The 13,503-nt window shown below is 51.1% G+C and overlaps 1 protein-coding gene across 1 annotated transcript in view; it reads left to right on the top strand.

Annotated features, from left to right (window-relative positions):
• GPA33 (glycoprotein A33 (transmembrane)) overlaps positions 1-13,503 on the top strand; it is a 16,462-nt gene continuing 2,959 nt past the window's right edge. The window contains exons 1-4 of the mRNA XM_012657705.1: positions 1-7; positions 425-579; positions 2,429-2,645; positions 7,222-7,377. Coding sequence (XP_012513159.1) covers positions 1-7; positions 425-579; positions 2,429-2,645; positions 7,222-7,377 — 535 coding nt within the window. The remainder of the gene's footprint in view (positions 8-424; positions 580-2,428; positions 2,646-7,221; positions 7,378-13,503) is intronic.

The following is a 13,503-nucleotide window of genomic DNA, read 5'->3' as shown; positions in this document are numbered from 1 at the left end:
ATGGCGGGTAATGTTTATCGAGAGTTTTCTATGTGCCAGGTATTGAGAAAAATATCTACACATATTATCTCCTTTACTTTCCCCCACATCTCTGGGAAGTAAGTATGAGGACTCTACTGATGAAAAACTGAGGCATGGAAAAGTTCACACAACTGGCGAGAGGTGAGGCTGAGGTTCGAAGCCAGGCAACTTCTTCCTGCTGCTGCAGGGTAGAGCTAAGGTGGGCCGAGGTCCACGAGTTTGCCTTCGCCCCAGTCTTGGCAGGAAGCGCTGCTGTGTCAGGGCCAAGGCACTGGGGTGGCGTGTTTAGCTGTGGCTGGAGGGCCAAGGATGGCCCTGGGCGCTCCCTCAGAGGTCCCGCAAGCGCTGGGTGGGTGTGGCTGTGTCCTTTACGTTTCCCTCCCATTTCCTACTTTCTTTCCAGTCTGGGTGACTGTTGACGCCATCTCCGTGGAAACCACACAGGACGTTCTTCGGGCCGCCCGGGGAGCCAGTGTCACCCTTCCATGCACCTACCACACTTCCGCCACGGATCGAAACGGACTTATCCAATGGGATAAGCTTCTCAGGAGTCATTCGGTAAGCGTCCTTAACAAGTTCAGGGGGCCATGGGAGCCATTATCACTTGACCATGACCTCTTGGAAGGCAAGCACTACAAAGTCTTTCAACAAATGTCAAGTGGAATGAAGGTTAGCTCCCAAGCTGGGGTGTATGGGGAGGCCGTGGTGATGCTGGACCTATGGAGGGTCAGATTACGTCACCTTTGTTTTGAAAAAGTCGCCTCCCCTAAAATATCTTTCTGTTGGCCAGTCTCAAATGACCTAAATTGTACTATTCAAGTCAGTCACTCCTTTTGATTAGCACAGCCCTCACTCTGAGGCCAAATTTTATTTTACAGAGCAGTTTTTTCCCTCCTGTTTGGATTCTTTTGGAGGATGTGGAGGAGTTTTGTTTTATTTTCTAATTCTATTTTTAAATGGATAATATAATCCCATGGTTTGAAAACATCATGAAAGGTGTACACTGAGAAGGCTCACTCCTATCCCTGCCCCGCCAGTCCCACCACCCTGCTCCCACACCCTCATCCCTCTATTCCCCCCACCCTCCTCCACCCCCGGCCAGGCACATACACACATAGGTATCATGTGTCTATGCACACATGCATATACATATATGAGTACACATGTTTACATATACTACATACATACTGTTCTGCACTTGGCTTTTTTTCTTTTAACAATGTATCTTGGCCTCTTTCCATATATGCAGTACACTTGTATCTCATTTTTTCAACATTTGCAAAAAGCACTTCATTTTATGAAAGTACTATATGTACCATTGATGGACATTTGGTTGGTTTCTTATATTTTGCTGCTACAAATAATGCTGCGATAAATATAAATATCCCTGGCCCGGCATGGTGGCTTGTGTCTGTAGTCCCAGCTATTGGGTGACTAAGGCAGGAGGGTCACTTGAGCCCAGGAGTTCCAGGTTATAATGAGCTATGATCGGGCCACTGCACTCCAGCATGAGCAACAGAGAGAGATTCTGTCTCCAAAAAAACCAAAAAAACAAGGTCTTTAAAAATGCAAACACTCCTGGCAGAAGTAAACATGAGGTCCCTGACCACTCAGAGTGGAAAAGGACTTAGCTTCTTCTCTGACGAGAGAGAAGGGGTGAGTTACCTCGGCACCCAGAAGAGTGTCAGGCATAGACTTTACATCTGGTTTGCTAAATACCTGTGACGCTGAAAGAAGGTTCCCTGCAGTTCCTGCAAGCCAAAGGCAGCAGCTTTCCTCTTCAGGTTTGTACCCCGGGACTCTGGGAGCCCCCAGGAGAGGTGGCCATGGCTCGTAAGGTGTTCCTTGGCGCATCAAGCCAAGACTTGTTCTCCTTCCCTGTCCGTCCTGCTTCTCTGGGACTCAGGAGTCCTGGGCCACCCCAGGGAAGGAGAACAGATAAGTTCCAAAGGCAAGAGTCAAGTACACAAAGGGGGCTTGGAAGCCAAGGGTGGCTGCCTAGCACGGTGCCTGGGACACGGTAGGTGCTCAGTAAACACTGGTTACCGAATGAGGGAGAGTAGAAAATGGACTGAAATGGAATGGACAAGAGAGATGCCAGAGGTCACAGAAGGTGAAAGTGTTGGGATGTGAGATGGCCCCATTTCCCCTCAGGCGCTCCTGCGGTATGACCTGCCTACCTGCCCCCACCCCAAGTCTTTCAATATTTTCATTTAAAAAAATTTTGTTTAAATGGATATAAAATAACAAAAGAAATTCACAAACGGGTAGCACGTCTTGGAGTGGTTTGTTCTGAGGGGTGGTGTGCTGGGCTCTGGGAATGTGGATGAGGGTAGTCAGGAGAGGCGGGAAGCACCATGCCAGGGCCTTGGGGTGAAGACCAAGTGGCATTTCTTCTTCCTCCCAGGAAAAAGTGGTCATCTGGAATTTTGAGACCAAAACCTACACCTATGGTGACCTGTATGAGAACCGTGTCAACATTTCGAAAAATGCCGAGCAGTCAGACGCCTCCGTCACCATCAGTCAGCTGACCATGGATGACAACGGCACCTATGAGTGCTCCGTCCTGCTGATGTCAGACCTGGAGGGCACGTCCAAGTCACGCGCCCGCCTCTTGGTCCTCGGTGAGTGTCTCCATTTCTTTCATGAGTGGTAGGAAGAGGGAGAAGCACTCTGGTGCAAGATGAAGCCAGAGGTAGCACCGTGTCCTCCCATAGTCCGGTCTCTCTAAGGGCAGGGGCCGCCGGTCCTCCCTTTCAGCTGAAGAATACTAAGTTCTCCACGAGCTACAGATGTCCCCCGTGGCAGAGGAGAGGCTGATTTGGAGTGGGCCCCTGCTCTGTCTGGTGTTCTTTCCCTGCAACTGTTCTCATTTTCATACCATACCTATAAAGGGAAGAAAGAGGAAAATCTTAAATTCCATTGCAAAGACCCATTGTGCTTTAATCTGGTCCTCTGAGGGCGGCATTGTGACTCTTACAGGGAGTACACCTTTCCCTCTCCTAACTTCAGCGACCCAGCGCAAGCCCTTCGCACCACCTCTGCACGTCCGCAGCCCCCAACAGACACACCGTCAACCAGGTTCTGCTGCCTTGGAAGTTTGCCCTAAGATACCATGCTCTTCACAGGAATGACTTTGTATTGGAATTTATAGTTTGGGAAGGATACGAAAGATCATCTACTTTCATAACCTCATTTTGTAGATGAGGCCCAGAAAGAGGCAGCAACTGACTCTGCTTTTTGGTGAACACTCAGTCTATGTCCAAGATAAGAAACAGCACCACCCCTGGGAGGCAGCAACACTTTAAACCAAAAGAGTTGATCATTTTTCCGTTTTCCTTTTCTCCCTTACATTACTTGATGGGATTTTATTTTTTAACTGCACAAGGTGGTTGCCTGACTTTTGGAAAGCATTATATAGTGAATCGAACTATACAATTACACAAACTAGCACTGCATGAAGAATAACTCAGAACTCCTCCTTCCACCCTACCGCCAATGAGGTAGCCAATGGCAACGCAGGGGGGTATTCTTCCCTACTACTCCTCATGTCCTGTCTACACGCACGCACGCACGCATGCTCTTTCTTTTCTCTCAAAAAATGGATTCATATTATAAAAATCACTCTGCAACTTACTTTTTTTTTAAACAATGTTTCATGCATATTTCTCCAGATGAACACATAGATCTCCCTGTTAACAGCTATACTCCGTCATATGGCTATACCATGATTTATTCAATTGTTCCCTACTGATGGATATGCGCGCTGCTTCCATTTTTTTTTTGTATGAACAATATACTACAATATACACCCCCCCACACACACACATGCAGAAATGTATGCTGGGAGGTCCCTTAAATAGCTCCCATTTTCTTCAGCGAAGGTAAGTGCTAGCGTGGACTCCAACCCCCTCTCCCGTAAGCATAAATGCCATCGAGCCCCCTTTCCCCCTTCCAGGGCCAGAGGAATCAAGTTTAATCTGAGATGATGGAACTTGGTGAGACCAATGTTCTCCTTTTTTTAAAAAAAAAGGAAGGAAGGAAGGAAGGAAGGGAAAGAAAGAAGACAGAAGAAAGAAAGAAAAGAAAAAGAAAGAAAAGAAAGAAAGAAGAAAGAAAGAGAAAGAAAGAAAGAAGAAAGAAAGAAAGAAAGAAAAAGAAAGAAAGAAAGAAAAAAAAAGAGCGAGAGAGCCCATTTTGTGCTACGTGTTAAGAAATCCAGTAAAAATTAAAAAAAAAAAAAAGTTTTCTTTCCCATCGGCTTTGCAGCTGGTCTATTTTTAGGCAGAGGGTTTTAATTATACGGGGCCGGCCCACTCGGGCTGGGTGACCTCCCAGTAAACCGAGGCGAGCAGGAAGCTCCCAGGTGGGCCTCGGCCGCGCAGCCCCGCCGCGGGGAGCGCGCGCCGCCCGGGTCACCGACCTTCCCTGCGCCGCGGGCGGGACCGGCCGTCTCCTCGGCCTCTGGCGCCCCCTGACGTCTGCAGCGGGAGTTGCAGGCTTCGGAGAGGTCTTGGAGCCAGCGCGGCCCCGTCCCCTCCCTCCCCACGCCTTCTGCCTCATCTACATTCGGCTTGGTCGGTAAGACGGGCCAGCTGAGAGCGAGACAGCAAGGCCCGGAGGTCTCCCGGCCCCCACACGCGTGGAAGAACGACTTGGACTAGATCTGTCTGATTCAAGATCCTCATTGTTTTTAATGGTGGGGGCTGTGAAGACAGACCTTAGCGAGGGACCTGGACCAGTGAGGCCCAGCGTCTGCCATGAGGCGGGAGGGGAGTTTGGGGGCTGAGGTTAAGGGCCAGGGGAGAAAGGACCTGACACATTCCTCCCTAAAGCTGAGCTCTTTAGGGGTAGCTGGCCCCTTCTTTGTCGTTATTACTACTTCTGTCTCTGGAGGGAATTAAGGATTTGCTCTTTGCATTATAGTTCTCCCTTAGCAAACGGCATTGTAACGCAGAGCTGGTCTTTGGATGCATTCACGTGCTTCTTTATGCTTTCGTAGTTGACGGTGGGCATCAGTCGCTTTCTTTCCCTTTTTGTCCTGTATCCCAAAGAAACCTGGTCGTAGGAAGGCTCTGCTATCACTCGTGCACACTTAGTTTATGCCTTTGGGCAGACCTGGGACTTCTCAGGTGGTCTTGGTATTTCAGGCCGGCTCTCTAATTGTGGAAGACAGGCTTAGCCTCCTGTTTAAGGCATTCCTGGGAACAAGGGTGATTGGTCTGGTTGGGTAGACAGGGATGTTTCTGGACCTCTAAAGAGCTCAAGAGATAAAGTTTGGCTCGGTAAGCCTGTCCTAGAGCAGGGTCCCCTGGGAAGTGCTCACCTTCTCTTGTCCTCTGGGAACCTGCTCGCTGGGCCAGCAGGGTGAGCAGGAGGGCTGCAGGTTGGAGTGGTCCTTGGAGGCAGCTTCTCCCTCCCCACTCTGCTCCAGTCCCAGGGTCCAGGCCAGGACAGATGTAGCCTGGCCTGGAGCCTGCGCCTCTTAGCTTTAGGGACTGTGCAAGCGGGAGTGGCAGCTAGGGAGGGCCTCTCGTTTCCCTCCTGTTCGCCCCACACCTGGCTGGCCCTCACGACGGCAGCAGGAGATGTCAAGCACACCCCACAACAGCCTGCCTGTTTCCGAGACGAGACACTGTGGCTGCTGGGCTAGAGGGGAGAGGTGTGTCCAGAGAGCTTCTCCCGGTGACTTCTGGGAGGGGCTGAGATCGGAATGCCTGCCTGATGCTCGGTGGCCCACTGTGCACCTGGACTGTAGAACAGGCAGCACTGTTCGTCGGCAAGCCAGCCATCGAAGGGGGCATGAAAAGAAAGATGCAGAGGGGACAGGCCGGCAACCCATAGATTCCAATAACAACCTTCTCCATGGTAGGTCCTCCCTTTCTTGCCCCCAAGAACACTACCTGAAGTCTCAAGCATACGCCATCCTTCTTGTCCCAGAGCCTTTGCACATGCTGTTTTCTCTGCCTGGGGTGCCCTCACTTCTCTTTCTCTGACGACCATCACCACCTCCACCGTTGGCCCTGTTCACACTCACACTCCCTTCAGGTCACAGCTGACGCTGCGTTGGGTCAGTGCTGGGGCCTTCCCTGCCCCTGCAGCCTTGCCTCCTGCCTGGTCACTGTCCGAATACTGGTCTTTTGCCCCTACTGCGTTCCTTGACTCACTCACTGTGTCATACCAGTGCCCAGCACTGCCAGGCACACAGCAGGTGCCCAGTAAGGTTTGCAGAAGGAACTGCTCCACACGGTGGTGGGTTAACAATGCTGAGTGAAAGGCACAGGCTTAAGATCCCCAGGAATTTGGGGAGATCAGGTTAGGATTGTGCGTTGAGGATGGCCTGCTGGTTTTGTAACCTCCTCTCTGTGGACTTCCCGTCCTTCTCTCTGCCCCCTGCCCCCTCTCATCCCGCTCTCCGCCCAGCACTTACCTCTACCACGGCCACATGTGGCAATTGCATTTTATCAGCAGAGCACCACAAGAGGGTAATGCCTTAACCCAAAGAGAACATTCCTAAGAAGTTAGAGTTAAAGGGCTTCGGAGATCATTTAACCAACAGGTAGGCAAACTAGGGGCCAAATCCAGCCCACAGCCTGTTTTTACGTTTCTAAAGCATTATTAAAAAGAAAAAGAAGCAGCAACAGAGATGACATATGGTCTGAAAAGCCTAAAATATTGCCTTCTGGCCCTTTACAGAAAAGGTGTGTTGTCTCCTAATTTTACAGATAGGAACTCTGAGGTCCAGAGGGATTGAGGATTTTCCTAAAATGGCACAGATGAGCCCATGACACAGGGAGCTCATGTGGGCTGGTAGAGAAAGCACTGGGCCTGGAGTCACAAGACCTGGATTCTAGTCCCAGCTCTGCCAGGACCTATGAACAAGTGTCCTCTCTGGGCCTCAGTATCCCCACCTGTAAAATGGCCATGTTGAACTATCTTTAAAATCTCATGACTCTAGAAAACCCATGAAACTACACCTTTTAAAGCTACTGTAGCCAGCCCATGACACTTCCCACTGTATGTACTGCCTCTCTGTGATGGGGGCAGGCCACCAAGGAGATATTTTGGGGTCAATTGGTTTTATAGCATTACATCTCACCACTAAGCTATGGATTTCTCTGCCTGTAACAGACAAGGCAGTCCATGCGTGTTTGGGGTGGCACCTGATTTATGCCTTCTCTTTGCTCCTCCTCTACACAGTGCCACCCTCCATACCAGACTGTAGCATCCAGGGAGAAACCATAATTGGGAACGATATCCAGCTGACCTGCCAATCACAGGAGGGCTCCCCGGCCCCTCAGTACAGCTGGAAGAGGTACGACATCCTGAACCAGGAGCAGTCACTGACTCAACCAGGTAATGGGGTCCGCGGGGAAGGTGGCCCCCACATCAAGGTGTAGCTGATTGGCTAGGGCTGCCAGGGGAGACGTGGGATGACCAATCAGATCCCCCTGAAGGCTGCCCCATCCCCTGATCCCCCCACCCCTGCTGTTGCCACTGTGATATCTGGGCCATCTCTCCAAGCACTGGTTTCTCATAATAATACTTCCTTCATAGTTCCGATGAGAAATAAAACCAATTGCTGTAAAGCACTCAGCAGAAGCACATAATAAATGCTAAATTGTTTTCTCTATTCCCCATACCTCAATTCTCTTGAATAAGCTTGTATTGACAACCACTTTGTGCGGAAGCACTGGCTGGGGTTTTAATTTTGATTATGATTATGTCCACAGGGATATACTAGTGTATCGTTATGATTATGATTAGGTACGCATGGGAGGCCCCAAGTCCAACTCCGCAGCTGCCCCCAAGGGCGAGGGATTTCCCACGTCCATTCCGCATCCAGGCTGGTCCATCTCAGACTCCACTGACCCCACCGCCCCGAACACACTCCCCGTTATGGCCCGACCCAGTGACACGTCCCCGTCCTGTGAGGGTCCCACGTTCTGAGGGAAGGAGACGGTAGGTTCGGCTACCGTTGCCAGGAGACCCGTTTTGTACTGGGCAGCTTGGTTTTTGACCTCTCAGTAAGGAAACAAACTGCGGGGGGGAAAAAAGAGCTATATAAACATCCTACTGTCCTTACTCTGGAGCCAGCGGGTGTGGACATACCCTGGTGGAATCCCCGAGCCCCTCGCGCCCGCTGCTGCACCCAGTCCCCTGGCGATCAGGAAGGACAAGGCCTGACAGGCGTCCGCTGGGTTTAGCTCCCGGGAGGTCTTTCCGGCTAGCGTGGGAGGAAGAGCAAGCGGGCGGTGGGAAGGTGGGAAGCCAAGCCAGCAGGGCACACAGCTGTGCCCAGAAGGTGAGATTCGGGTTGTGGGAGGAACTGGTGTCCAGGTGAGGCTGGCCGGATGAACACACACACCCGGTCCACTCGGACCAGGATGAACTTTATCGCTCCAACTTTCAGTCGTTTGGTGGCAAACCAATCACTTAATAAAGAAAGCGTTAGTAGAACCCACTCGACCTAATGTAAAATGGAAGAGGTAATGTGGATTTCAACAAGCTTCCAGTTTTGTTTACGTGTTTCTGGTTGGCAAATTTTTGTTGAATGTGTCTGGAATTTTCGTTGAAACCACCTGGCAGCTCTCGTCAGGATCTGGGGCCCCTTCTCTCCGGCCTGTAAAGGACCCGGTGACTTCAGTGGTGGTCACGGTAGGTCTGCTGGGGACGCTGGTTGTGTCTGCGCTTCCAGCAAAGTGTTTATGGGGGACCCACAGCTGGAGGTTACAGGTGATGAGCGCCACAAGAGTGCTGATGTGACACAGAGGACGCGTAAGAGGGTCAAAGATATCCCCAAGGAGGGGCATTGGAGCTGGCAGTACGGCGCGGGGGTTAAGAGCCTGCATGTGCTCGAATCCTGGCTCTGCCACTTGTCAGCTGTGTGGCCTTGGCACGTTACTTCGCTTCTTTTTGCCTTAGTTTCTACACCAGCGAAATGGGCACAATACTAGTGTAACTTCGTAGGGTTGTTGTGACGTGCCTGGTAGAGTAAGCGCTCAATTAATGCTAGGTCTTACTAGCTGTCATTTGAGCTGGGTCCTCAAGGATGAGCAGGCTGGGCAGGGAGAAGAGCACAGAAATCGTGACCGTTGCGTGCAGCTGGGGCCGGGGGCACGGATGTGCAGGAATGGCTGGAAACGCGGTTGGTAGGAAACGCAATGATGAGAGATCGGGGAGGGCCGGTGCTTCCGGCTGGGGTTGCCTCCGCCCCGTAAGCCACGGCTCGGCTCGTTCTGAGCAGCCGCACAGGTGAGCTCCCGGCTCCAGCCCTCCTGCATCCATCGGGAGACTCCTCCTGCCTCCATCGGGAGACTCCTCCGGTTGGTAGAAGCCAAAACTTCGGGTTTTCGGTGATCCCAAAGGGGAGAATCCTGAGGACGTGAGAGGGGGTTAAAGGGAGAATTCTCTCTTTGGTTTGCAAAAGCTTTGTGCCTCTAGTGAAGATTTGCCCAGGCAGAGCGGGGACCTGGGAGTGACAGAAAGGAATGTGGTTAAGGGTAACAAGAACCCGACCTTGCCTCTGCTGCTGCTGTGGGGTGAGGTCCTCAAAGCCCTCTGTCCCCACCCTTTGTCTAGGCCACACAGAGCCCAAGACTCTCCATGTCTTCTTCCTCTGTGGGTCAGTCCAAACCCATTTCTGACTTTTAAAACATTTCAGTCCACCGTGGGTGATTGGAGAGGAGGGTTCCTCCGCCCTCCTACATCTGAAGACAGAATTTCCAACATTAGAGATTGGTTCTTTTGAGCAACAAGTGGAAACACACGAGCAGGGAGACGGACAGGGACTCCGGAACCAGGAAACAAGGATTTGAGTGTTGAATTCTCCGCAGCCTCTCTGACCGTTAGTATCATCATTTGAAAACAACTGGGCTGATCGTAATACTACTCCCCGAAGGCTGTAGGATGAGAGGAGATCACAAATGTGACAGCTCTGAACGTACTTTGTAAACCGTGTTCCAGTCAGCTAGGTTGCACGCACCAAGCAAACAGGAATTTGGATCTCAAGGAAATGGCAGGGGGGGACCCTGGGGGCTGGAGCACTTTGCCGGGGAGGTTGTGAAGAGTGGGGATGGGTCCAGGGAGGATCTTGAGGGCCCTGGGTGAGGGTGACAGCCTGAGCTTGTTGACAAGCCATGGGGGGTGGGGGTGGGGGCAGAAAAGTTAGATCTCGTCAACTTGGCGACAGGGTTTGGGTGAGATCAGAGCTTTCCTGGAGGGGAATCCACACCTGGGGCAGAGCGGAGACGAGGGGCCGATGACTTTCCTGTGCATTCCCCTTCTTGACCACGAGGTGTCACCACTGCAGCGGAAACATTCGTTTCCTTTGGATTTCAGAAATGACCCTTTCCAAAGGAAAAGGGGTTTAGGAGTCCAGCTCGGAATCATAGCAGGTCCCGTGGCACGTGGTGTGCACTGGTTCATCCCAGAACAGCTTCTGAGGCGCACTGTTTGCGGCAGAGAACCGGGGAAGGATAGCGCTGACTCAGCAGACTGGACGTCCCACCCTGAACAAGGCCTGGCGCTCAAAGCCGGGATCGCACAACCAAGAAGGTCCTCAGTGCCCGTGCAGTGTGCTGCGCGCACCTGACACATAGACTGAGTTTTACTCTCTCGGTTCTATGCCCAGGGTCGTAGAACATTTCCCAAAGTGTATTCCTTCAAGATGCCTCTTAAAAATAACAAAATACAATTCGTGTAGAAAATGAGACCGTTAATGCCATAACCCCCATCAGAGATTCCCAGTGCTCATTAGCATAGTAGGAGCTTTGAAAGCTCCGCCCTTAAAAAACTTATTGAACCCTAACTCAGTGACTTCTGAGCTTGCTTTGGTTATGGACCCCTTTCTCAGTACCATTGTAAGCAACGTTCCAGGAAATGCACTGAGGTGCGGGGTCCTAGGGTAGAAGGGGTCGCATTTTGTAGAGAATGAGCACCCAGAGAATAGTGCCCTGGGGTTCAAGGGAAGAATTTGAAGAAAATTCAAGTGAAGAGATTGGAAGAATAAAACTCCAAGTCAAAGTGCTGTTATTTCTAGGTAGTGAGATTATGAATGATTTTTATCTCACTCTTTCTTCTTTATAATGGCTTTCCTTGACCTTTCGGATGAGATTAAATCCCCTTGCCGTAAACTCGAATAGCACCTCCATTTTGCACTGTAACCGCCCATGGAATCACCATTGTCTCATGTCTGTCTGCCTTCCTTGACTGAAAGCACGAAGAGGACAGGGGGCCTCTTTATGTTGTTTGGAGCTGTGATCAACATATATTTTCTGTATTGAACTGAATTGAAATAGCTTTATGGCATATATAAATCCTTATGATGAGCATACATTGCTTTTATAATGCAAATTTTTAAAAGAAAGTTGCCAACGGCTCCAGGGAGTTCTAGACCTAAAACAGGATTTTGGTTCCGGCTTTGTCACTGCTTAACCTTGCAACCTTGAACAAGTCACTTAACTTCTCTGAGCCTCCAGTTACCTCCATGAAATTGGAGATTGAAATATTTGTTCCACCCACCATATCAGATTGCAGGAAGGATGAGAGGGCATCATATTTGGGGAGGGGTACTGAGCAGCACATCCAGACAAGGAAAATCTCAAGATACAATCTTGCACGAGAGTGGCTGTGGGGCAGGGAGAGAGAGGGCTGCTCCCCTGGTTGTGCCCATGGGACACCAGGGGAAGGAGCAGGAAATAAAGCTGGCGCGATTGCCAGGGCCAGATCTATAACATTGTCACCGTATTAAGAAGCTTGGACTTGTTACCGAAGGTGACGTGCAGCCTCTGAGATGTCGGAACAGAGCCGTGACAGGATCCTAGCTGCGATTTAGAGTGTCTCCTGTCGATGGAGTGTAAGCACCTGGCGGCAGCAGGGATCATACCAGGCTGGCCCTGCAGCTAAATTGGAGGACTCCAGTCTCCAACTCTTCTCTCAAAACAGCGGTCATGACAAAGCGTGTTTGAGGACAGGACATACACGTATGTCTAAGTGGAAGGCTCTCCCTTTCCAGATGAAGAAATCCACAGGATCGTAGATTTAGAAGAAAGGTCTGTCCGAGGACATTCTCGTCCACGCCCGCAGATTCGGGAGGACCAGGTGTTGGCGCGCCCCCGTTCCAGACAGGCGCCGCGGCCCAGGGAGGTTAAACGGCTTGCCTCAGTGGCAGCAGGGGCCGAGGGGTCTCTCCACGGACAGCCCGCGCCCGTCCTCCCCCAGCGCCGCACCGACACACGCGGTAATGCCCCAGTACACATACCGCACACGCCACACACACACACACACACTACACATCACTCACGTACCACACACATCACACACACACACACCACACATCACTCACATACCACACACATCACTCACACACCGCACACATCACACACACACTACACATCACTCACACACCGCACACATCACACACACACACTACACATCATTCACACACCACATACATCACACACACACACACTACACATCACTCACGTACCACACACATCACACACACACTACACATCACTCATGTACCACACACATCACACACACACACACACTACACATCACTCACACACCACACACATCACACACACACACACTACACATCACTCACACACCACACACACCACACACACACTACACATCACTCACATACCACATGCTACACACACCGCACACCACACTCCACATACACCATGCACTCACACATACCCTGTGCACCACACACACACTAGACACACACACCCATCCCCCACACCACACACACTGCACACACCCTACCTCACACACACCCCACACACCACACATCACATACACACTATATACACACTACACAGTGCACACATACACATACACATTTCACACACACACACAACACCCACAATACAGACCACACACACCCCACGCACAGGCCCCTTCGTGACGGCAATCCGGAGATCAGGGTTCTTGATTTCCCGAGCCTTCTTTCACGTGAGTCCGAGCTAAGAGATTCAGTTTCTGAAGATTATAAAAATGGTGATATTATCTTCTAATGAGGAAGCATTTTCATGTGGCGCACAATGCATGCTGTGTTTCCCGAGCGCTCACTACAGGCCGGGCGTTCTGCTGTGGGCTTCTATTTATTAGCAGCACCTCACTTTACGCTCACAGGCACCCTGTGAGGCAGGTACTGTTGTTTCCGTTATGGATGAAGAAATGAAGTTTCAATGAAGCTAAGTTACTTGCCAAAGGCGCCAGGTTTGTAAGTGTCAGAGCCAGACGTCGAACCCAGGGTCCCCGACTGAGTTCTCAGCCCTTCCGTGTTCAACGCCTGGTTTAATCGCCCTGCAGCCTCAGAGGTGCAGGTTTTCTCCATGTCACAGACGAGCCCGCACCTTGGAGCAGCCCAGTGGCCCAGCTCATACCTCCCTTAGAGTCCGGGCCTCCTGAGTCCTGGCTGTCCCCATTCCACCGGGTGCCCCTGTCCTCGCCCTGACCGTTCTTCCT

Source organism: Propithecus coquereli, unplaced genomic scaffold (genome assembly GCF_000956105.1).
Source record: "Propithecus coquereli isolate 6110/MARCELLA unplaced genomic scaffold, Pcoq_1.0 Scaffold56, whole genome shotgun sequence".
In the NCBI taxonomy this organism is placed as follows: Eukaryota; Metazoa; Chordata; class Mammalia; order Primates; family Indriidae; genus Propithecus; species Propithecus coquereli.
This window is presented reverse-complemented; position numbering and strand designations above follow the sequence as displayed.